Source organism: Lepisosteus oculatus, chromosome 9, assembly GCF_040954835.1.
Source record: "Lepisosteus oculatus isolate fLepOcu1 chromosome 9, fLepOcu1.hap2, whole genome shotgun sequence".
Lineage (NCBI taxonomy): Eukaryota > Metazoa > Chordata > Actinopteri > Semionotiformes > Lepisosteidae > Lepisosteus > Lepisosteus oculatus.
In genome coordinates, this window is record NC_090704.1 from 19,869,149 (window position 1) to 19,895,202 (window position 26,054).

The 26,054-nt window shown below is 42.1% G+C and overlaps 2 protein-coding genes across 2 annotated transcripts; both read right to left on the reverse strand.

The window, feature by feature from the left end:
* Positions 1-7,976: 7,976 nt before the first annotated feature.
* On the reverse strand, positions 7,977-10,092 carry LOC138241208 (retinitis pigmentosa 1-like 1 protein). The gene is made up of 2 exons (XM_069194265.1): positions 8,172-10,092; positions 7,977-8,080 (listed from the first exon to the last, which is right to left on the reverse strand). The coding sequence occupies exons 1-2, from the start codon at positions 10,027-10,029 to the stop codon at positions 8,070-8,072; spliced, it is 1,869 nt and encodes a 622-aa protein (XP_069050366.1). The 5' UTR covers positions 10,030-10,092; the 3' UTR covers positions 7,977-8,069.
* Positions 10,093-22,505: 12,413 nt separating this feature from the next.
* Positions 22,506-24,474, reverse strand: LOC138241209 (autotransporter adhesin BpaC-like). The gene is made up of 3 exons (XM_069194266.1): positions 23,580-24,474; positions 22,701-23,204; positions 22,506-22,609 (listed from the first exon to the last, which is right to left on the reverse strand). The coding sequence occupies exons 1-3, from the start codon at positions 24,448-24,450 to the stop codon at positions 22,599-22,601; spliced, it is 1,386 nt and encodes a 461-aa protein (XP_069050367.1). The 5' UTR covers positions 24,451-24,474; the 3' UTR covers positions 22,506-22,598.
* Between the last annotated feature and the right edge of the window lie 1,580 nt (positions 24,475-26,054).

Genomic DNA, 26,054 nt, shown 5'->3' on the forward strand with positions numbered 1-26,054 from the left:
AAATGTGATGCTGTGTTTTAAAACTTACACAGCTGTTAAAACAGATACATATAAAAGTAAAATGTATACCGCTTTTACGCTAAAACAATAATTAAAAAAATGGTAACTAAAATGTTCGTGAAATACGACATGATCCAACAATTTCCAAATTTAATGCAAAAGCACTATAGATGTGTACGTTTGTTTTTATTTATCTGTGTGCCGGCCTGTGTACTGTATGTGTGTGTGTGCGCGCGTGTGTAGGTGAAAAAGCTCAGTGTGTGACTGCGTGTTTCAAATAAGACTATGTGAATGTGTTAAGCCAGCCGGACTGGCTAGACATTAGAGACTTGATTAAAATAAATCAAGAAGCAACTCAGGTGAACAGAAAAATATAAGATCATCTAAAATGTATAAATACAAATACCAACAGAGTACAGGTAGACCTAAATGACTCAGATATATAAATGAGTCAGATAGTATTTGTATAAAAATTAGCTATACAAATTTAGTTGAAACATAGCATAAATATATGAGGAGAGCACAATCTCACAATAGTTAGCATTTGTGCCTCATACAGCTTAGCCTTGGGTTCAATTAATGGGGTGCTGTGTGCATTGAGTCTATATCTTCTCCCCGTATTTATGTGGGTTCTGTTCCTACGCTCTGGATTCCTCCCACAGTCCAGACATGTGGGTGGGTCAAATGGTATCTAAAAAAAAAGGGAAAAGTTTGACCTAGGTGTGAGTGTGTACAGAGCCCCGTATCTGTGTGTGCCTTGGGATGGACTGGTGTCTCATTCAGGGTGTTGGACAGGGATGCACTCCAGGTAGTAAAAAAAAAAGGGGGAACAGATGAAAATAAAAGTAGGACCCCTGGTTTTCACTTTAGAAGTAAGACCTCAAAAAGTGTTTATAGTTCTCAGATAGACAGGGAGTGAGCCTCAGAGTGGTGGAACAAGGTGGTTAAATTCACATCTTGAAAAAGAAAATACTAAAGAAACTATTAAAAGATGCGCCTTAGCAGAGAGTTAGGCCCTGCTTATTTCACAGTTAGTAATTAAAATGTAAAGCATTGCAGGGTTCAGAATGTAAGACTGCCGAGGGTAAAAGTTAAAAAATGTAAGTCAATGTGCTGAATAATGGAGAGCCAGTGCAGAGATGCCACAGTTGGGGCGATGTGGTCACAGTGCCTTAAATGTGTTAGGGGTCACACAGTGGAGTTTTAACCATATAGTTTATTTAGAAGATGAATAGAGAGACCCACTGTAAACTTATTACAGTAATCTAGTTGAGGTGTGATGGAGGCATGAGTGAGGGTGTTTGCAGCACTGTGTAAAAGATGGTCTTGGCAGTTATGACTATGTGGTCTTCCTCACTATATGTTTGACTTAGATGTCTGAAAGCTGTAGTCGTCTATGTCTAGGAGAAGACTGACAATGACAGAGTCACAGCAAATTTAACAATGTGTTCTCAAAAGGGATTCTACAGTTGATTGAATGCAGAATTTATAGGGTGTGGGACAACACAGAGCCCTAAGGCAATCCAGAGGGAGAACAAAGCTGCTCTGATATAACACCTTTAGGTCTCACTCTTTGTCATCATTAAAAAAAGGTAGTTAAAGGCACCACTTTGTAACAAGAATGAGATTAAGGAATTTTTGACATCATATAGATTCCTTCTGGATGAAATAGCCATAGTATGTATTGAATCTTATTGGAATATACAAGTTTGGGAGTAACAGACAAATGTCTATATAATTAAGGTCATGAAGGGATAAGCTAAGGTAATGGCCCTTTGGTATCTGAAGTGACAGGGTCTTCCCAAATAGGAAATTTAAATATTCAAGACATCCAACAGAATCTGGAGAGATTCTCGGCAGAAAGATGCAGGAACTCTGAGGAGTTGACATAGTCATAAAAATCAGGCCTGTTAAGTGATGGAATTTGATGCCACGAGCCCTGTGACTCACGGAAGGAGCACAAAGCAGTAGGCCCTGGCTGATCAGAGCTGAAAGGTAAATGGCGACCAATCCTAATTTCTTCAGATAGGACACAAGGGAAAAGCATGCGTCTAGTCCATTTGGAAGGATTTCTATCCAGATCAACGTGAAGTCTTAATGAATAACGACCCGTGTTTGTTGGACATCTTGTGAGAAAAAAGTTGAAAGTAGAGAGGAAAATTAATAAAAAAAACTGTTATTAACATTCTATTTCTTCAGCAGGAGGGCCAGTAGCTGCTTTCTAAAAAATCTCATTACAGGTGTTATAATATCTGAGCGCTCGAAGACTGAAGGCCTTGCTTCAGTTACCTTATCAGTCGTAAAACGCAACTCTAATTAATCTGCTTGAGGCCTGGGTGTGTTCAACTCCCAACAGGAGGGACCGCATTGACAAAATAACCTGGCCTTTTGGGTTCCGAGATGGACTTAGACCTAGTGGACCACCAAGTTATCACCCCAACGACCTCAAGTTAACATAAAGGATTTATTGTTCTTTTCTGAACTGTGGATCCCAATCTTCAGGACGGACAGAGATGCCCCATTTATCTGGGAAACTGGACTGAACTATGAGGGGGGGAATAACCTGACAGATGGTAAACGTAAATATAGGTATAAGTGTTGTATTTTATTTTGTGCACATCGGAGGCCTGTGCAATATCCTGTTATTGCAGAGGCGCCTGATGATATTTTTTGTTATAAGATACCAAGGAAAGTGTTATATGTTGAAGTCTAGTCTAGTGTCTGAAATTGAGTTTTACATTAATTCCGAAGTAAATGGATTATTTACATTGCATTTGAGCAATGACAAGTCAAGCTTTTGGACAGTGTGAAACCAATTGGACTAAGTTAAACATGATAATTTAAAGAAGTTAATTTAGTAGTGAATTGGTGGTGCTTTGTGCAATGGTGTGGAAATGTGGAAGCCATTATGAATCCTTTACTGGTATACCCTTCCTCAGATAGCTCTGCGTAATATTTTAGTAATTAAGCTTATCTAGGAAAGTTTATCACAAGGACCATAGAGGTTATAAAATATAGTCTGTGTAATAGCACAGATGACCACTCAGTAAGTAATGCACTGAGTCAGTCCATTAGATTACATTCTCTTGTGGCACTGCTTATATGTTAAATAATACCAGTTCTGATATAACCTCTTCTGAGCCAATCACTACCTCTTTAAGGGCTGTGCAGAGGTCGCCAACCCAGTGCTGTTTTTCATGGTATCGAGGCATGGTGTGCCTGCAAAGCCTGTGCTGCTTGGTGCCACTGGAATCCACGTTCTGCCCACAAGTATCAGAATCCTTCACACTAGAGCGTTATTGTCATTTAAACCCTGGTGGAGTGCAGAGCTGACTGAAGATGGAGAACTAGGAGAGGTGGTTTAGCCTGCAGTATCCAGTAATTAACAGGCAGGACAATCATTAAAGAAGAGGAAATTAAAGGTCAGTCTGGAGCACGGAATAGTGATGAGGTTGGCAGACTCTGTGATGATTGGTGTGTATATAGCTCTTGACGCAATTGGTGAGACATTGGGCAGTTGCCACATCAGGAGCCTCAGTGCTATTTCCTGTGACTAGCATCATTTATCACTATTCATGAAATAGTAATTGGCCTTCTAGTCAGATACGAGGAACTAGGGTTTTACCACTGACCCCTCACCCACACCACCAGTTCTTCAACAGAGTTCAGGAAATCAAATCTAAAACTCCCAAGCTCAGGTCCTTCCAATAGGGAATGGCTAAGGCTGTAAGAGGAGTGCAAATACCCAAAACGTCAGGTCAAATGAGTCGACGGACTCTGCTGATGTGTACGTGGAGGGTAATAGGTAACCTACCGGGGCTATCGCCAGGTGGTTAACAGGAGGGACTGAAGTAGAACATAAAACATACTTACATATATATTATTGATGGAAAATATATATATATAATTTATCTGTATTCAACATAACAATTTAATTCAAGCTCATTGTGTAATGTATCGGCTGCCTTAACATATCTTAAGCAGCTCCAACAAAGACAGGTACACATCAAAGGACAGGACTTGGGACAGGACTTAGCAGATCTACACATATCAAAGGACAGCTACATAACAAAGGACAGGACTTGAGACAGGACCAACTGGTCAACTCATGCTACATATCAAAGGGCAAGACGAATACACATGAAGCAGTGAAACAAAACATCTTCCTGAGATCATACTGTATATAAGAGCTGGGAAACCCTTGCAGTTTCGTCTGTCCTGCGGGGCAGACCCAACACGCGTTGATGTCATTATTGACCTCAATAAAACAACTGAATCCACAAAGACTGTGTCCTGCTTCTTGGATGAAGGATTTCCCACAACAAGGTCTATTATACATCAAAGATAGGTTTTACAGGTGTAGAAACTAGTAAATCAAGCCAATGATTTGGTTAAGAAATTTATTCTGAAAATACACATTCACACCTGAAAAATATGTATTTCAAATTATACATTGTATACAATCAATCGACAATCAATAATGGGCAATAATCATAAAAAACACAACTAGTCTTAAACTTCAGCTACAAATTCTGGTAACATGGCAATATACAGTACAGTAATGACAAACACAAACTAATTACATTAACACACTAACTCAAAACCACATTTTGATTCAAATATACATTTTAAAATGTACATCTTCTATATTTCCAAGAAAAAAAATATTACAATGGAAGTTAAGACAATTTATGTCCACAATTTGCAAACCCTGTCTTATTGTCCTAACAGAACTAGAAACCTATTATTGCATATGCATTCTTCAAGTAACACATTGCGTGCTCCTTTATTTCTTTTTCTGTTGATGTAGGGTGGGACTTCAGCACCGCAGCTAGGAGAAAATTATATAATATTACTTCCCAAATAAATAATGATTAATGTCTTCTTTAGTATAATCTAAAAAATGAACGGTTTACTAAGCTCAAAGCTGAAATAAATGTATAAATTTGGCTTGCATCATAGCAGTTGAGCGATAAAGTCTGTCCTAATTAAAGAGTACCCAAAGTTTGAAAGTACAACATAGAATAAGAATAATTAGAGAAACGGCAATGCGATTTTGTGTCATCTTCCCCATTCACACTATTTCCATGTGCCATTTTTTGCTTATTCACGTACTATTTTAATCAAAATAATATTAAGAAAGATCTGTATGTATTCAGATAGTATTATTATTATTCATACTTACTCGTCAAAAGAGGATTGCTGAGATATTTGCGGATAAATACTTCAATCTTCTACATTTGAAAAACGTGTCCAAAATGGTGACCAACGAATACTAGCAATGCATTGTGGTACAGTATATAACCGGAAAATATGCTGGGTTAGATATTTTCTCAACGTATGCGTTTATTAATGTTTTCAATATTATGGTTGAAATTTAACATTGATAATACATTGCGGCTATGTGCCCCCTGCTATGTGCTGATGTGAAATTTTAACGCATGCAGTTAGTAAGGATCGGTCACTGTTGTATGTATTATATATAATGACATGGAATAGGATGGGGACAGGCCTGGCATCACAGGGGGAGGGAGGAGTGTCGCCTCTTCAGTTTTGGGCAAAAAGATTTTCCTAACTTAATTAGCTCCCTAAAACAATAGTTGTACTTTGTCAATGGTCAGACAACACTAAATGACACTAACAGTCATTCAGACTGTTTGATGTGCAGGAGGGCTGTCCATCCAGGAACTGCACATATCAGTGTCGTTATTGAGTGTCAACATAACGATCCTGTTTGCTCAGGTGGACAGATTCCTTTATCATTATACTTAAAATCGTTATATAACTAGGACTAGTTATAGCAGTCTGTGCTTTCTGTTGGTTTTACAACAATTTTTTCTTAACGATTCAGAACCTCCATGTAGCTGCAAAAATGAACGCTTATGGTACTTTTCGCTCCAGGCAATACAAACCACGAGAGTGACGAAACTGAACTTCATCGCAAATACCAGATTGCTAGTCGTTATCTTCTATCATGAAGCGCTAATCAATGGCATAGCTGCGAGATTTCATTTGGGTAGCTGCACCGTACAGCTCCGTTTCAACCGAAATATCACCCCCCTCAGAATTTCAGACACCCACCTACAGATTTTTTGGGGGACGGGGTGTCCAGGAAATGGTATCAACTTTTCTCAAGAAATAAAAATAGAAACTCTATAGGCACTCAAACATTTTACTGTTTTTTTCAGGCAGGTGGCAAGATCCCCTCCGCAAAACCCTTGAATGGCAAGCTGTGGGCATTGATTCGTCGAATATACGTATATTCACGGTGAAAATACGGCTATACGTATATATACGTCGCCGCGACATATAATCAACGTTGAATTGCAACCGTAAAATCGACGACATTAATAAACGCATATATAACGTCGAAAACACATCTAACACAGTGCCTGAGGCTTTTTACTGTATGTATCGTGTGTTCCGCAACTAGGAGTATACGGCACTCTGCACAGTGTACGAAGTAAATTATTTTCGCAGTAATTAATTTACACATGTATAATATAGTAATAAATAAATAAATTAATTACTGCCGTATACTCTCGTGCCGTATATTTTCGCCGTGAATATACGTATATTCGACGAATCAATGCCCACTGGGCAGTGCGTGGCGTCCTTCTTTGATTGCTTACCTGGTTGTGGACGTTGGCCTGTTTCAAGACTTTGGTTGCCGAGCCAATCACCATCACTGTGAAGTGCAATGTTCTCGTGGGCACTGTCCATCTCCTGGAGTACAATTTGATTCTGGATGTTACTCAACATCCAAAAACAAACCACTGTCGCCCATTTGATTGACTCGGTCTTGTCTGCCTCTTCCTTGAAGAGTTTCTCATGCTTTAACTAAAATGTCTTTGGACATTTGATGTGCGACAAGTCCCACTCTCACAACACACAAAATAAAATCAAGGTTTTTGTGATGAACCAATACATATTCATTTCAGCAGGAGCGATGAAGCAAGCAAACATCTACCGTTAATTTATTAGGAAAAGCCATTTTGTCCAAAATGTTTGACAAATGTGATTAGCGGCACCGTGAGCTGCCCTGTCAAAATCAAAACAGGCTGCTCTCATGCAGAATAGTGTAATAATAATTTTGCAATCCTTTCCAGAGCAAGGAGCTGCAGTAACTCTTTCAGGTGACCTCAGTCATGTTCTTCAATCATGGCTCTTCATCCAGAGTAGGTCCTTCCAGACTCAGCCCCCACCAGCTAGTCAGCCACTTCATTATTTGCTTAATTAACCTAATTAAACTAGGGGTTCAGTTTCTCACATCCACTATACCTTAGTTACACACTGTTTTTCTAGAGACAGGGATATGGTTACTGGAAACTAAAGCAGTCACTGGGTGGAATCCTGGTTTGTGGCTCAAGCACAGACCTGTGTAATGATAGTACCAGCAGGGAACCTATGAAGCAGGGAGCAGTCCTAAGCTTTAGGAATGTGGTTCCCAATCCTGGGCCCGGGCCTGGGCCTGGCCCCCCCCACCCACCTCTCCATTTGTTCCCACCAAGCCCTCAGTTACACAAGTCCTTCATTGACCTAAGAAGGGGAATTGGAACAGTTTGTTCCCAGCTCTTAAACATGTAGAAGGTTTAACCATCCCATTTTGCAAGTGAAATAAAACCCTAAACTTGTGACTGGAATCAAATGCAGATATTCAATTGAAGCTTTACTTGATCTGGTTAAGCTGCGATGGAATGAAAACCAACAGGTATGTGGGTCACCGGGAGCAGTGGTTCCCACCCCTTTCAGATGCCTGCAGGAGGGCAAGCATTTGCACTCCAGATCTGCAAGTTTCCATTAACCTGGTGTCTGCTCCTGCTTTGAGGCACATATGGTGGCACAGATCAAAGCACTGGAAGGTAAGAATTGTAGGGCCTGTGGCAAGGGAGAGTCCACAAGCAAGTACAGAGCTATTTCTAAATGGCAACCATGAGGTAGGTGAGCACACAAAGCTGAACACATTCCCAGGCATCTGAATTATACAGGTTTATTGGCATCTCAAAGCAATCCAAGACCAGGGATTCACATAGTCCTCCAGTCACTCCAAACACTAAAGCAGTAACAGCTCACCAGAACCCTGCAAGAAAAAAAGTTAGGTCATGGCAAGAGAAAACGAGTAACAGTGCCACACAAAATGGAACAAAAGTGGAAGTCCACAATATTCTCACCCTCCACGTCCCCTTCAGCAGCAGTGGGGTCACCCTCCACGTCACCTATATCCCCTTCCAGGGAAGAGGGGTCTGCCTCCACGTCACCTTCAGGAGCAGTGGGGTCACCCTCCACGTCACCAATATCCCCTTCCAGTGCAGTGGGGTCCCCCTCAGCATCACCTTCAGCAGCAGTGGGGTCACCCTCCACATCACCAGTATCCCCTTCCAGTGCAGTAGGGTCCCCCTCAGCATCACCTATATCCCCTTCTAGGGAAGAGGGGTCTCCCTCCAGGTCACCTTCAAGAGCAGTGGGGTCACCCCCCACCTCACCAATATCCCCTTCCAGGGAAGAGGGGTCTCTCTCCAGGTCACCTTCAGCAGCAGTGGGGTCACCCTCCACATCATCAATATCCCCTTCAAGGGAAGAGGGGTCTCCCTCAACGTCACCTTCAGCAGCAGTGGGGTCACCCTCCACGTCACCTATATCCCCTTCCAGGGAAAAGGGGTCTCTCTCCAGGTCACCTTCAGCAGCAGTGGGGTCACCCACCACATCACCTATATCCCCTTCCAGGGAAAAGGGGTCTCTCTCCAGGTCACCTTCAGTAGCAGTGGGGTCACCCTCCACATAACCAATATCCCCTTCCAGGGAAGAGGGGTCTCCCTCCAGGTCCCCCTCAGCAGCAGTGGGGTCCCCCTCCACATCATCAATATCCCCTTCCAGGGAAGAGGGGTCTGCCTCCACGTCACCTTCAGCAGCAGTGGGGTCACCCTCCACATAACCAATATCCCCTTCCAGGGAAGAGGGGTCTCTCTCCAGGTCACCTTCAGCAGCAGTGGGGTCACCCTCCACATCATCAATATCCCCTTCCAGGGAAGAGGGGTCTCCCTCAACATCACCTTCAGCAGCAGTGGGGTCCCCCTCCACGTCACCAGTATCCCCTTCCAGGGAAGAGGGGTCTGCCTCCACGTCACCTTCAGCAGCAGTGGGGTCACCCACCACATCACCTATATCCCCTTCCAGGGAAAAGGGGTCTCTCTCCAGGTCACCTTCAGTAGCAGTGGGGTCCCCCTCCACATCACCAATATCCCCTTCCAGGGAAGAGGGGTCTCCCTCAACGTCACCTTCAGCAGCAGTGGGGTCCCCCTCCACGTCACCAGTATCCCCTTCCAGGGAAGAGGGGTCTCCCTCAACGTCACCTTCAGCAGTAGTGAGGTCACCCTCCACGTCACCTATATCCCCTTCCAGGGAAGAGGGGTCTCCCTCCAGGTCACCTTCAGCAGCAGTGGGGTCACCCTGCACGTCACCAGTATCCCCTTCCAGGGAAGAGGGGTCTCCCTCCAGGTCACCTTCAGCAGCAGTGGGGTCACCCTGCACATCACCAATATCCCCTTCCAGTGCAGTGGGGTCTCCCTCCAGGTCACCTTCAGCAGCAGTGGGGTCACCCTCAACGTCACCAATATCCCCTTCCAGTGCAGTGGGGTCCCCTTCAATAGCTGTGGGGTCCCCCTCCAGGTCACCAACAGCCTCATCGGGAGAAGGAGCACTTTCTTGGGCATATGTGTACGCTTTAACGGATGATGGGACATCTTTCTGTGTTGCATCACTCATTGCTTTGTGAAGAACATCGATGTGTAGACTATCTGGAAATGCAGCTGGACTGGCCTGAGCTCTTACCTCGTCTATCCTTTCCCCATGCTGTGCGTCACTGACAAACAAGTTGCTCTTCAATGCAGCCGTGTAATCGCTGCCATCACTCAGCTGCATTTCTTTCCAACGGGATATTCTCAGCCCGCGATCCACTAATGGAACTGCTGCCGTCAGTCCCAGCAGAAGCACATGCAGCAGAAACCAGCGCGTTTTTTTCCGTAACATCATTTTGTCCCACAAAGCTCGTGGAGGCAAGTGCGCTCCTCCGGTATTTATTGAACCCCCAAGCTGTCGGCATTAAATGTGGAAGAGCCCGGTGTTTTCACAAACATTCTCACGCGAGTAGAGGGAGTCAAATTGAAGACACTTTATTTCAGGTAATCGCAAATTACAAAGTGGGCTTCTGATTTGTCGTCTTTTCTCCAACCCGAAGGAAAACAGATGATAATGTAATTAAGGCGAGTATTTCGATGACGGAATTGGGAAGCTCTTTGTAGTCAAGCTATTAATATGTCATTTCTTCTTACTGTTTGTTTTACTCACTTGTTTTGCTGTAGGTCTAATTCTTCTTGCATCATTTTCAGTCGTGTTGTTTGTCTAATTGTACACAGCTCAGAGTTTCTTTTTAAATACAATACTTTACTATATGTAATCAAGTATTTCGCCATTGAATGTGAGAAATTGATACATATTTCTTATTGTTACTATTAATGTTAGTAGTTTTTTGTGTCTTGCGTTTCGTTATTTCATACAATGTTTCCTTAATAAATACCGAGTGTTCTAGTTTATGTACGTAGTGGGCTCATATTTTCCACCTTGTTGTAGTGCTTTCTGAATGATTATCGCGATTAAGGATTGTAATATTTTCCAGAAGTCAAAACAAAGTTTTTTTTTCCCCTTCAGTCGTCGTTTTTTAAACTACAAACAGACGAAAAGTATCTGTTGACAGGTTTTTGAATTGCAACCTCCATTTTTAAATCGGACTGGCAAAGTTTTTCTTGTTAAATTTCTTTTCGGATAGAGGCAGCACTGTGAGACACGTTCGTTGTATCCAGAAGCTCTATGAGGACGGGCTGTCTATTAAATTTCATTACCATTACTTTAAGCTCACTCCTTTAGAATCGGAGACCAACAGATAAGTACACGTAAATCACTCCTGTCTCTTCCGTCTGTATCTCTAGCACATTCCAGTAGTTAAACGTTGCTGCAGTAGCAAAGCACTGCAGAAGGTTGGTGAATGACCCCAGTCATTCAAGTGATAAACTGTTTTTTCTCCTACCGTCCTTTTAACGGTATAGAAGCATTCAGTCAAAGACCAACAGATTACGGAACAGTTTATACAGTACCTCCAGGCAATAAGACTGCTAAACAGCCAAACTGCAGTCACCTTCAGCAACCACCGTAATGGTCTTTGTGAATGGTTAGGTTACATGGACAAACAGTTTCCATTGTATTTTGCACACTGTATATTGCACTATTTGGACATAATATATTGCATACACCTGGGATATGTATCAGTTCTATATATATTATTTTTAAATTCGTTTTGTATTGCACTATTAGTATGCAGCTTTATTCTGTAGCTTTTAATTTTGTGATTTTTATTTTTAATTCCCCCTGGTGAGCTCACAGAAAAGACATTTCATTGCCATCAATTACTGCTACATGCTGTGTTGTTGTGCATTTGATAAATAAACTTTGATTGATTGATAAAGCAGCAACAGAAGAACTGAGTCCTTACAGTGGAAAGGCTGGAGAACGCTGCATTGCTGCTTCCGCAGTCTGTGACCTCGCTCTCATTTCATGGAAACCCGAACATACAATATAAGGTGAGTCCTTGGAGATAAACGTAAATGATTTTATTAAAACTCAATACACAGAAGCCTTATACGAGAAAGGCCGCCAAATTGATCTATCTCCAGTAAATTCCTAATTCTGTTATCAATTGTGCACAATTAGCAATTTACTGGAGATCAATTTGAATGTCTTTTCTTTCTACAACTTACATCTTGTTTCCTTGTTTCCATGTTAAATGAAATTCTGGATTAATAAAGATGGAAACATAGTAAATAGCATCATTAGATTCTTCAGCTGTCTTCCTCTGGTGAAGTGAGGTCCCACTAAGAACTTCTGTCTTTCTCGAACAGTGCAGGAAAGAAGGAAACATATGGTTTTCCATCCAAGCAAAGTGAAATATAATTTGGGATCCTAAATTGGGAAAGAACTGATTGTCATTTTCTATGCCCCCTTTTTTGGGGACCCTTTTTCAATCAGTAATTCTTAATAAGGTTCTCCATATCAAAATTAAAGTTTCTTTGTATTAGTTACTTTTGCAATTTGCTATACAAATTACTGGTCTTATTACAGGTAGCTTCATAAAATTAACAGATCTTTGGCTTAACAGATGCACTGTTTATAGTTGTGCCTGGAAACCTGTACCAATATGGTACAGTATGTAAGTTTGTGGTTGAAATATAATAATAATAATAATAATAACAACAACAACATTATAACATCACTTTATTAACCCTTTACAATTTCTTGCATTAGGAATTATCTTTTTCCATACCTCAGCTTGCTCTCCATGAGACACACAGACAGGGAGAGAAGCTTGGGGTCAGAGCACAGGGTCAGCCATTGTACAGCACCCCTGGAGCAGTTGGGGTTAAGGGATTTGCTCAGGAGCCCCACAGAGTAGGATTCCTCTGCTAGCTGCAGGATTTGAACCAGCAACCTTCCAGCCACAGGTGCAGATCCTATGCCACAGAGCCACCGCTCTGCCCCGAATATACTTTTGTATGATACTGTATAATGAATTCGGTGAAAATTATGTTCTCTCTCTGATGACGCTAAAAACTGTGGAAAAATCAAGGTTTTTATGAAGTTTATGGTCTTCTAAAAGGAAGGAATGCAGTCATCAGTAGTGGCTCAGTTCAGGGACTTTTTCTGAAATGGCGAACCATATCAGTTTAACAGGACACCAATATTTCTTTTTGGACCTCCCTTCATTATCTTTTAACCAAAGTTCTGTGGCACATTCTCTGCAATACTAACCCGCAGTTTTTTCATGCCAACATGCTTGCTGATCTTGGCCAAGCTTGCAACTTTATTTTAGATTTTAATTTGGATCCTCTGGGTTCAGGAGACCATGCACCTTACAAGCGAACTGGATTTCATGCCTTGTCCGGCTTCCCTTCTGATGCAAAACCCTTTTAGACTCTTTCTAAAATCTTAGTAGTGCCACTCAAATTTATATTTTTAGTTTGAGTTTTGTATCATACCCACCCCAATTAGAAAAGCCAATTATTATTATCATAATATTAATCATTACATCATTTTAATTAGTCTTTTATCCAATTCAGGGTTACAGTGCCTCAGAGCCTATCCTGGGAAGCATTGGGCACAAGGCAGCATTCTCGCAGGGCACACATAGACACAAACACGTACCTGCTGACACCACGGTCAGTTTTCCTCTCTTTACAGGCCCCCACCACCAATGTGTGGCTCCACCCAGATGATGTGACGGCAGCCATAGTGCGCCAGTGCGCTCATCGGGATTTTGAATGACCAAAGAGAGTCAGAACCTCTGTTTTACGTCTCATCCGAAGGACACCGCCTTTGCACAGTATAGTGTCCCCGTCCCTATACTGGGGCATTAGGGCCCACACAGGTGAGCACCCCCTGCTGGCCCCACTAACAGTTCTGACTGGAAGATACAGTAGCTCAAGCATGATGGTCTCTGGTTCCTGCCTTCAGACTCTTGTCTAGTGTTCTGTTCCTTAGAGCTCTTTGAGGGGAGCTTTCCTGTACAATGGCCTTCATATCCAAGTCATGTCAATAGAGCTCTTAGAATGGATGGGGCGCTGTCTGGAATGTCTTGAATGCCTGGGTCTTTGTCATTGACATGCTCGGAGGGAGGAGGGGTGCAGTCCCTCCAGACGATAGTTGTGGGGCGACACCACCCAGTGGGCAAAAGACGTATAATATACGTCTATTAAACGCATACCTTAGACGTCTAAATGTGGTCCGCAATTCGTCTAAAATGAAATTCTCATTTACGTCTATTGTTATACGTCAGTTATACGTCTATGATTAGATGTTCATTATACGTAAATGGTTGGAGTTCTATTATACAGATAAATTTAGAGGACTATTATACATATATGTTTGGAGTTCCAGATAACTTTAGAGGACTATTATACTTATATGGTTAGAGGTCTATTATACGTATATGGTTAGAGGTTGAAGTAGAACAGAAAACACACTTAAGGTGGGTAGCTGCGTCAGCATGCGTAGGCTGCAATGGAACAAGTAATAGGTTTATTCCATGCTGAAAAAAAAGAAGAAAGAGAACACAACGTTTCGGCCCTGGAGCCTTCTTCAGGTCCCACCGCCGAAACGTTGTGTTCTCTTTCTTCTTTTTTTCAGCATGGAATAAACCTATTACTTGTTCCCATAAAACATACTTGTGTGTGCTCAAAAGTACGATAAAAAATGGATCAACCCGATTGGAAGTAACAAACATTGCTTGTTGAAAAACAAGAAAATGGAACACAGAAATGTGATGCTGTGTTTTAAAACTTACACAGCTGTTAAAACAGATACATATAAAAGTAAAATGTATACCGCTTTTACGCTAAAACAATAATTAAAAAAATGGTAACTAAAATGTTCGTGAAATACGACATGATCCAACAATTTCCAAATTTAATGCAAAAGCACTATAGATGTGTACGTTTGTTTTTATTAATTTGTGTGCCGGCCTGTGTACTGTATGTGTGTGTGTGCGCGCGTGTGTAGGTGAAAAAGCTCAGTGTGTGACTGCGTGTTTCAAATAAGACTATGTGAATGTGTTAAGCCAGCCGGACTGGCTAGACATTAGAGACTTGATTAAAATAAATCAAGAAGCAACTCAGGTGAACAGAAAAATATAAGATCATCTAAAATGTATAAATACAAATACCAACAGAGTACAGGTAGACCTAAATGACTCAGATATATAAATGAGTCAGATAGTATTTGTATAAAAATTAGCTATACAAATTTAGTTGAAACATAGCATAAATATATGAGGAGAGCACAATCTCACAATAGTTAGCATTTGTGCCTCATACAGCTTAGCCTTGGGTTCAATTAATGGGGTGCTGTGTGCATTGAGTCTATATCTTCTCCCCGTATTTATGTGGGTTCTGTTCCTACGCTCTGGATTCCTCCCACAGTCCAAAGACATGTGGGTGGGTCAAATGGTATCTAAAAAAAAAGGGAAAAGTTTGACCTAGGTGTGAGTGTGTACAGAGCCCCGTATCTGTGTGTGCCTTGGGATGGACTGGTGTCTCATTCAGGGTGTTGGACAGGGATGCACTCCAGGTAGTAAAAAAAAAAAAGAGGGAACAGATGAAAATAAAAGTAGGACCCCTGGTTTTCACTTTAGAAGTAAGACCTCAAAAAGTGTTTATAGTTCTCAGATAGACAGGGAGTGAGCCTCAGAGTGGTGGAACAAGGTGGTTAAATTCACATCTTGAAAAAGAAAATACTAAAGAAACTATTAAAAGATGCGCCTTAGCAGAGAGTTAGGCCCTGCTTATTTCACAGTTAGTAATTAAAATGTAAAGCATTGCAGGGTTCAGAATGTAAGACTGCCGAGGGTAAAAATTAAAAAATGTAAGTCAATGTGCTGAATAATGGAGAGCCAGTGCAGAGATGCCACAGTTGGGGCGATGTGGTCACAGTGCCTTAAATGTGTTAGGAGTCACACAGTGGAGTTTTAACCATATAGTTTATTTAGAAGATGAATAGAGAGACCCACTGTAAACTTATTACAGTAATCTAGTTGAGGTGTGATGGAGGCATGAGTGAGGGTGTTTGCAGCACTGTGTAAAAGATGGTCTTGGCAGTTATGACTATGTGGTCTTCCTCACTATATGTTTGTCTTAGATGTCTGAAAGCTGTAGTCGTCTATGTCTAGGAGAAGACTGACAATGACAGAGTCACAGCAAATTTAACAATGTGTTCTCAAAAGGGATTCTACAGTTGATTGAATGCAGAATTTATAGGGTGTGGGACAACACAGAGCCCTAAGGCAATCCAGAGGGAGAACAAAGCTGCTCTGATATAACACCTTTAGGTCTCACTCTTTGTCATCATTAAAAAAAGGTAGGTAAAGGCACCACTTTGTAACAAGAATGAGATTAAGGAATTTTTGACATCATATAGATTCCTTCTGGATGAAATAGCCATAGTATGTATTGAATCTTATTGGAATATACAAGTTTGGGAGTAACAGACAAATGTCTATATAATTAAGGTCATGAAGGGATAAGCTAAGGTAATGGCCCTTTGGTATCTGAAGTGACAGGGTCTTCCCAAATAGGAAATTTAAATATTCAAGACATCCAACAGAATCTGGAGAGATTCTCGGCAGAAAGATGCAGGAACTCTGAGGAGTTGACATAGTCATAAAAATCAGGCCTGTTAAGTGATGGAATTTGATGCCACGAGCCCTGTGACTCACGGAAGGAGCACAAAGCAGTAGGCCCTGGCTGATCAGAGCTGAAAGGTAAATGGCGACCAATCCTAATTTCTTCAGATAGGACACAAGGGAAAAGCATGCGTCTAGTCCATTTTCTATCCAGATCAACGTGAAGTCTTAATGAATAACGACCCGTGTTTGTTGGACATCTTGTGAGAAAAAAGTTGAAAGTAGAGAGGAAAATTGATAAAAAAACTGTTATTAACATTCTATTTCTTCAGCAGGAGGGCCAGTAGCTGCTTTCTAAAAAATCTCATTACAGGTGTTATAATATCTGAGCGCTCAAAGACTGAAGGCCTTGCTTCAGTTACCTTATCAGTCGTAAAACGCAACTCTAATTAATCTGCTTGAGGCCTGGGTGTGTTCAACTCCCAACAGGAGGGACCGCATTGACAAAATAACCTGGCCTTTTGGGTTCCGAGATGGACTTAGACCTAGTGGACCACCAAGTTATCACCCCAACGACCTCAAGTTAACATAAAGGATTTATGAACAAGTAATAGGTTTATTCCATGCTGAAAAAAAGAAGAAAGAGAACACAACGTTTCGGCCCTGGAGCCTTCTTCAGGTCCCACCGCCGAAACGTTGTGTTCTCTTTCTTCTTTTTTTCAGCATGGAATAAACCTATTACTTGTTCCTTTGCAGCCTACGAATGCTGACGCAGCTACCCACCTGAACTATAAAGGATTTATTGTTCTTTTCTGAGCTGTGGATCCCAATCTTCAGGACGGACAGAGATGCCCCATTTATCTGGGAAACTGGACTGAACTATGAGGGGGGGAATAACCTGACAGATGGTAAACGTAAATATAGGTATAAGTGTTGTATTTTATTTTGTGCACATCGGAGGCCTGTGCAATATCCTGTTATTGCAGAGGCGCCTGATGATATTTTTTGTTATAAGATACCAAGGAAAGTGTTATATGTTGAAGTCTAGTCTAGTGTCTGAAATTGAGTTTTACATTAATTCCGAAGTAAATGGATTATTTACATTGCATTTGAGCAATGACAAGTCAAGCTTTTGGAGAGTGTGAAACCAATTGGACTAAATTAAACATGATAATTTAAAGAAGTTAATTTAGTAGTGAATTGGTGGTGATTTGTGCAATGGTGTGGAAATGTGGAAGCCATTATGAATCCTTTACTGGTATACCCTTCCTCAGATAGCTCTGCGTAATATTTTAGTAATTAAGCTTATCTAGGAAAGTTTATCACAAGGACCATAGAGGTTATAAAATATAGTCTGTGTAATAGCACAGATGACCACTCAGTAAGTAATGCACTGAGTCAGTCCATTAGATTACATTCTCTTGTGGCACTGCTTATATGTTAAATAATACCAGTTCTGATATAACCTCTTCTGAGCCAATCACTACCTCTTTAAGGGCTGTGCAGAGGTCGCCAACCCAGTGCTGTTTTTCATGGTATCGAGGCATGGTGTGCCTGCAAAGCCTGTGCTGCTTGGTGCCACTGGAATCCACGTTCTGCCCACAAGTATCAGAATCCTTCACACTAGAGCGTTATTGTCATTTAAACCCTGGTGGAGTGCAGAGCTGACTGAAGATGGAGAACTAGGAGAGGTGGTTTAGCCTGCAGTATCCAGTAATTAACAGGCAGGACAATCATTAAAGAAGAGGAAATTAAAGGTCAGTCTGGAGCACGGAATAGTGATGAGGTTGGCAGACTCTGTGATGATTGGTGTGTATATAGCTCTTGACGCAATTGGTGAGACATTGGGCAGTTGCCACATCAGGAGCCTCAGTGCTATTTCCTGTGACTAGCATCATTTATCACTATTCATGAAATAGTAATTGGCCTTCTAGTCAGATACGAGGAACTAGGGTTTTACCACTGACCCCTCACCCACACCACCAGTTCTTCAACAGAGTTCAGGAAATCAAATCTAAAACTCCCAAGCTCAGGTCCTTCCAATAGGGAATGGCTAAGGCTGTAAGAGGAGTGCAAATACCCAAAACGTCAGGTCAAATGAGTCGACGGACTCTGCTGATGTGTACGTGGAGGGTAATAGGTAACCTACCGGGGCTATCGCCAGGTGGTTAACAGGAGGGACTGAAGTAGAACATAAAACATACTTACATATATATTATTGATGGAAAATATATATATATATAATTTATCTGTATTCAACACAACAATTTAATTCAAGCACATTGTGTAATGTATCGGCTGCCTTAACATATCTTAAGCAGCTCCAACAAAGACAGGTACACATCAAAGGACAGGACTTGGGACAGGACTTAGCAGATCTACACATATCAAAGGACAGCGACATAACAAAGGACAGGACTTGAGACAGGACCAACTGGTCAACTCATGCTACATATCAAAGGGCAAGACGAATACACATGAAGCAGTGAAACAAAACATCTTCCTGAGATCATACTGTATATAAGAGCTGGGAAACCCTTGCAGTTTCGTCTGTCCTGCGGGGCATGTCATTATTGAGCTCAATAAAACAACTGAATCCACAAAGACTGTGTCCTGCTCCTTGGATGAAGGATTTCCCACAACAAGGTCTATTATACATCAAAGATAGGTTTTACAGGTGTAGAAACTAGTAAATCAAGCCAATGATTTGTTAAGAAATGTATTCTGAAAATACACATTCACACCTGAAAAATATGTATTTCAAATTATACATTGTATACAATCAATCGACAATCAATAATGGGCAATAATCATAAAAAACACAACTAGTCTTAAACTTCAGCTACAAATTCTGGTAACATGGCAATATACAGTACAGTAATGACAAACACAAACTAATTACATTAACACACTAACTCAAAACCACATTTTGATTCAAAAATACATTTTAAAATGTACAACTTCTATATTTCCAAGAAAAAAAATATTACAATGGAAGTTAAGACAATTTATGTCCACTATTTGCAAACCCTGTCTTATTGTCCTAACAGTTAGAACTAGAAACCTATTATTGCATATGCATTCTTCAAGTAACACATTGCGTGCTCCTTTATTTCTTTTTCTGTTGATGTAGGGTGGGACTTCAGCACCGCAGCTAGGAGAAAATTATATAATATTACTTCCCAAATAAATAATGATTAATGTCTTCTTTAGTATAATCTAAAAAATGAACGGTTTACTAAGCTCAAAGCTGAAATAAATGTATAAATTTGGCTTGCATCATAGCAGTTGAGCGATAAAGTCTGTCCTAATTAAAGAGTACCCAAAGTTTGAAAGTACAACATAGAATAAGAATAATTAGAGAAACGGCAATGCGATTTTGTGTCATCTTCCCCATTCACACTATTTTCATGTGCCATTTTTTGCTTATTCACGTACTATTTTAATCAAAATAATATTAAGAAAGATCTGTATGTATTCAGATAGTATTATTATTATTCATACTTACTCGTCAAAAGAGGATTGCTGAGATATTTGCGGATAAATACTTCAATCTTCTACATTTGAAAAACGTGTCCAAAATGGTGACCAACGAATACTAGCAATGCATTGTGGTACAGTATATAACCGGAAAATATGCTGGGTTAGATATTTTCTCAACGTATGCGTTTATTAATGTTGTCGATATTATGGTTGAAATTTAACATTGATAATACATCGCGGCTATGTGCCCCCTGCTATGTGCTGATGTGCAATTTTAACGCATGCAGTTAGTAAGGATCGGTCACTGTTGTATGTATTATATATAATGACATGGAATAGGATGGGGACAGGCCTGGCATCACAGGGGGAGGGAGGAGTGTCGCCTCTTCAGTTTTGGGCAAAAAGATTTTCCTAACTTAATTAGCTCCCTAAAACAATAGTTGTACTTTGTCAATGGTCAGACAACACTAAATGACACTAACAGTCATTCAGACTGTTTGATGTGCAGGAGGGCTGTCCATCCAGGAACTGCACATATCAGTGTCGTTATTGAGTGTCAACATAACGATCCTGTTTGCTCAGGTGGACAGATTCCTTTATCATTATACTTAAAATCGTTATATAACTAGGACTAGTTATAGCAGTCTGTGCTTTCTGTTGGTTTTACAACAATTTTTTCTTAACGATTCAGAACCTCCATGTAGCTGCAAAAATGAACGCTTATGGTACTTTTCGCTCCAGGCAATACAAACCACGAGAGTGACGAAACTGAACTTCATCGCAAATACCAGATTGCTAGTCGTTATCTTCTATCATGAAGCGCTAATCAATGGCATAGCTGCGAGATTTCATTTGGGTAGCTGCACCGTACAGCTCCGTTTCAACCGAAATATCACCCCCCTCAGAATTTCAGACACCCACCTACAGATTTTTTGGGGGACGGGGTGTCCAGGAAATGGTATCAACTTTTCTCAAGAAAATAAAAATAGAAACTCTATAGGCACTCAAACATTTTACTGTTTTTTTCAGGCAGGTGGCAAGATCCCCTCCGCAAAACCCTTAAATGGCAAGCTGTGGGCATTGATTCGTCGAATATACGTATATTCACGGTGAAAATACGGCTATACGTATATATACGTCGCCGCGACATATAATCAACGTTGAATTGCAACCGTAAAATCGACGACATTAATAAACGCATATATAACGTCGAAAACACATCTAACACAGTGCCTGAGGCTTTTTACTGTATGTATCGTGTGTTCCGCAACTAGGAGTATACGGCACTCTGCACAGTGTACGAAGTAAATTATTTTCGCAGTAATTAATTTATTTACACATGTATAATATAGTAATAAATAAATAAATTAATTACTGCCGTATACTCTCGTGCCGTATATTTTCGCCGTGAATATACGTATATTCGACGAATCAATGCCCACTGGGCAGTGCGTGGCGTCCTTCTTTGATTGCTTACCTGGTTGTGGACGTTGGCCTGTTTCAAGACTTTGGTTGCCGAGCCAATCACCATCACTGTGAAGTGCAATGTTCTCGTGGGCACTGTCCATCTCCTGGAGTACAACTTGATTCTGGATGTTACTCAACATCCAAAAACAAACCACTGTCGCCCATTTGATTGACTCGGTCTTGTCTGCCTCTTCCTTGAAGAGTTTCTCATGCTTTAACTAAAATGTCTTTGGACATTTGATGTGCGACAAGTCCCACTCTCACAACACACAAAATAAAATCAAGGTTTTTGTGATGAACCAATACATATTCATTTCAGCAGGAGCGATGAAGCAAGCAAACATCTACCGTTAATTTATTAGGAAAAGCCATTTTGTCCAAAATGTTTGACAAATGTGATTAGCGGCACCGTGAGCTGCCCTGTCAAAATCAAAACAGGCTGCTCTCATGCAGAATAGTGTAATAATAATTTTGCAATCCTTTCCAGAGCAAGGAGCTGCAGTAACTCTTTCAGGTGACCTCAGTCATGTTCTTCAATCATGGCTCTTCATCCAGAGTAGATCCTTCCAGACTCAGCCACTTCATTATTTGCTTAATTAACCTAATTAAACTAGGGGTTCAGTTTCTCACATCCACTATACCTTAGTTACACACTGTTTTTCTAGAGACAGGGATATGGTTACTGGAAACTAAAGCAGTCACTGGGTGGAATCCTGGTTTGTGGCTCAAGCACAGACCTGTGTAATGATAGTACCAGCAGGGAACCTATGAAGCAGGGAGCAGTCCTAAGCTTTAGGAATGTGGTTCCCAATCCTGGGCCCGGGCCTGGGCCTGGCCCCCCCCACCCACCTCTCCATTTGTTCCCACCAAGCCCTCAGTTACACAAGTCCTTCATTGACCTAAGAAGGGGAATTGGAACAGTTTGTTCCCAGCTCTTAAACATGTAGAAGGTTTAACCATCCCATTTTGCAAGAGAAATAAAACCCTAAACTTGTGACTGGAATCAAATGCAGATATTCAATTGAAGCTTTACTTGATCTGGTTAAGCTGCGATGGAATGAAAACCAACAGGTATGTGGGTCACCGGGAGCAGTGGTTCCCACCCCTTTCAGATGCCTGCAGGAGGGCAAGCACTTGCACTCCAGATCTGCAAGTTTCCATTAACCTGGTGTCTGCTCCTGCTTTGAGGCACATATGGTGGCACAGATCAAAGCACTGGAAGGTAAGAATTGTAGGGCCTGTGGCAAGGGAGAGTCCACAAGCAAGTACAGAGCTATTTCTAAATGGCAACCATGAGGTAGGTGAGCACACAAAGCTGAACACATTCCCAGGCATCTGAATTATACAGGTTTATTGGCATCTCAAAGCAATCCAAGACCAGGGATTCACATAGTCCTCCAGTCACTCCAAACACTAAAGCAGTAACAGCTCACCAGAACCCTGCAAGAAAAAAAGTTAGGTCATGGCAAGAGAAAACGAGTAACAGTGACACACAAAATGGAACAAAAGTGGAAGTCCACAATATTCTCACCCTCCACGTCCCCTTCAGCAGCAGTGGGGTCACCCTCCACGTCACCTATATCCCCTTCCAGGGAAGAGGGGTCTGCCTCCACGTCACCTTCAGCAGCAGTGGGGTCACCCTCCACATCACCAATATCCCCTTCCAGTGCAGTAGGGTCCCCCTCAGCAGCACTGGGGTCACCCTCAGCATCACCTATATCCCCTTCTAGGGAAGAGGGGTCTCCCTCCAGGTCACCTTCAAGAGCAGTGGGGTCACCCCCCACCTCACCAATATCCCCTTCATGGGAAGAGGGGTCTCTCTCCAGGTCACCTTCAGCAGCAGTGGGGTCACCCTCCACGTCACCTATATCCCCTTCCAGGGAAAAGGGGTCTCTCTCCAGGTCACCTTCAGCAGCAGTGGGGTCACCCTCCACATCATCAATATCCCCTTCCAGGGAAGAGGGGTCTCCCTCAACGTCACCTTCAGCAGCAGTGGGGTCACCTTCAGCAGCAGTGGGGTCACCCTCCACGTCACCTATATCCCCTTCCAGGGAAGAGGGGTCTCCCTCAACGTCACCTTCAGCAGCAGTGGGGTCCCCCTCCACGTCACCAGTATCCCCTTCCAGGGAAGAGGGGTCTCCCTCAACATCACCTTCAGCAGTAGTGGGGTCACCCTCCACGTCACCTGTATCCCCTTCCAGGGAAAAGGGGTCTCCCTCAACATCACCTTCAGCAGCAGTGGGGTCCCCCTCCACGTCACCAGTATCCCCTTCCAGGGAAGAGGGGTCTCCCTCAACATCACCTTCAGCAGCAGTGGGGTCCCCCTCCACGTCACCAGTATCCCCTTCCAGGGAAGAGGGGTCTCCCTCAACATCACCTTCAGCAGTAGTGGGGTCACCCTCCACGTCACCTGTATCCCCTTCCAGGGAAGAGGGGTCTCCCTCCAGGTCCCCCTCAGCAGCAGTGGGGTCACCCTCCACATCATCAATATCCCCTTCCAGGGAAGAGGGGTCTCCCTCAACGTCACCTTCAGCAGCAGTGGGGTCCCCCTCCACGTCACCAGTATCCCCTTCCAGGGAAGAGGGGTCTCCCTCAACATCACCTTCAGCAGCAGTGGGGTCACCCTCCACGTCACCAGTATCCCCTTCCAGGGAAGAGGGGTCTCCCTCAACGTCACCTTCAGCAGTAGTGGGGTCACCCTCCACGTCACCTGTATCCCCTTCCAGGGAAGAGGGGTCTCCCTCAACGTCACCTTCAGGAGCAGTGGGGTCACCCTCCACGTCACCTATATCCCCTTCCAGGGAAGAGGGGTCTCCCTCCAGGTCACCTTCAGCAGCAGTGGGGTCACCCTGCACGTCACCAATATCCCCTTCCAGTGCAGTGGGGTCCCATTCAATAGCTCTGGGGTCCCCCTCCAGGTCACCAACAGCCTCATCGGGAGAAGGAGCACTTTCTAGGGCATATGTGTACGCTTTAACGGATGATGGGACATCTTTCTGTGTTGCATCACTCATTGCTTTGTGAAGAACATCGATGTGTAGACTATCTGGAAATGCAGCTGGACTGGCCTGAGCTTTTACCTCGTCTATCCTTTCCCCATGCTGTGCGTCACTGACAAACAAGTTGCTCTTCAATGCAGCCGTGTAATCGCTGCCATCACTCAGCTGCATTTCTTTCCAACGGGATATTCTCAGCCCGCGATCCACTAATGGAACTGCTGCCGTCAGTCCCAGCAGAAGCACATGCAGCAGAAACCAGCGCGTTTTTTTCCGTAACATCATTTTGTCCCACAAAGCTCGTGGAGGCAAGTGCGCTCCTCCGGTATTTATTGAACCCCCAAGCTGTCGGCATTACATGTGGAAGAGCCCGGTGTTTTCACAAACATTCTCACGCGAGTAGAGGGAGTCAAATTGAAGACACTTTATTTCAGGTAATCGCAAATTACAAAGTGGGCTTCTGATTTGTCGTCTTTTCTCCAACCCGAAGGAAAACAGATGATAATGTAATTAAGGCGAGTATTTCGATGACGGAATTGGGAAGCTCTTTGTAGTCAAGCTATTAATATGTCATTTCTTCTTACTGTTTGTTTTACTCACTTGTTTTGCTGTAGGTCTAATTCTTCTTGCATCATTTTCAGTCGTGTTGTTTGTCTAATTGTACACAGCTCAGAGTTTCTTTTTAAATACAATACTTTACTATATGTAATCAAGTATTTCGCCATTGAATGTGAGAAATTGATACATATTTCTTATTGTTACTATTAATGTTAGTAGTTTTTTTGTGTCTTGCGTTTCGTTATTTCATACAATGTTTCCTTAATAAATACCGAGTGTTCTAGTTTATGTACGTAGTGGGCTCATATTTTCCACCTTGTTGTAGTGCTTTCTGAATGATTATCGCGATTAAGGATTGTAATATTTTCCAGAAGTCAAAACAAAGTTTTTTTTTTTCCCCTTCAGTCGTCGTTTTTTAAACTACAAACAGACGAAAAGTATCTGTTGACAGGTTTTTGAATTGCAACCTCCATTTTTAAATCGGACTGGCAAAGTTTTTCTTGTTAAATTTCTTTTCGGATAGAGGCAGCACTGTGAGACACGTTCGTTGTATCCAGAAGCTCTATGAGGACGGGCTGTCTATTAAATTTCATTACCATTACTTTAAGCTCACTCCTTTAGAATCGGAGACCAACAGATAAGTACACGTAAATCACTCCTGTCTCTTCCGTCTGTATCTCTAGCACATTCCAGTAGTTAAACGTTGCTGCAGTAGCAAAGCACTGCAGAAGGTTGGTGAATGACCCCAGTCATTCAAGTGATAAACTGTTTTTTCTCCTACCGTCCTTTTAACGGTATAGAAGCATTCAGTCAAGGACCAACAGATTATGGAACAGTTTATACAGTACCTCCAGGCAATAAGACTGCTAAACAGCCAAACTGCAGTCACCTTCAGCAACCACCGTAATGGTCTTTGTGAATGGTTAGGTTACATGGACAAACAGTTTCCATTGTATTTTGCACACTGTATATTGCACTATTTGGACATAATATATTGCATACACCTGGGATATGTATCAGTTCTATATATATATTATTTTTAAATTCGTTTTGTATTGCACTATTAGTATGCAGCTTTATTCTGTAACTTTTAATTTTGTGATTTTTATTTTTAATTCCCCCTGGTGAGCTCACAGAAAAGACATTTCATTGCCATCAATTACTGCTACATGCTGTGTTGTTGTGCATTTGATAAATAAACTTTGATTGATTGATAAAGCAGCAACAGAAGAACTGAGTCCTTACAGTGGAAAGGCTGGAGAACGCTGCATTGCTGCTTCCGCAGTCTGTGACCTCGCTCTCATTTCATGGAAACCCGAACATACAATATA

Bases quoted from the DNA above. Each gene is read 5' to 3' on its own strand.
- LOC138241208 (XM_069194265.1), bottom strand. From the start codon at position 10,029: ATGATGTTACGGAAAAAAACGCGCTGGTTTCTGCTGCATGTGCTTCTG.
- LOC138241209 (XM_069194266.1), bottom strand. From the start codon at position 24,450: ATGATGTTACGGAAAAAAACGCGCTGGTTTCTGCTGCATGTGCTTCTG. The intron at 23,205-23,579 runs GTGACGTGGAGG...AAGGGGATATAG, and splicing joins TTCCCTGGAAGGGGATACAG to GTGACGTGGAGGGTGACCCC.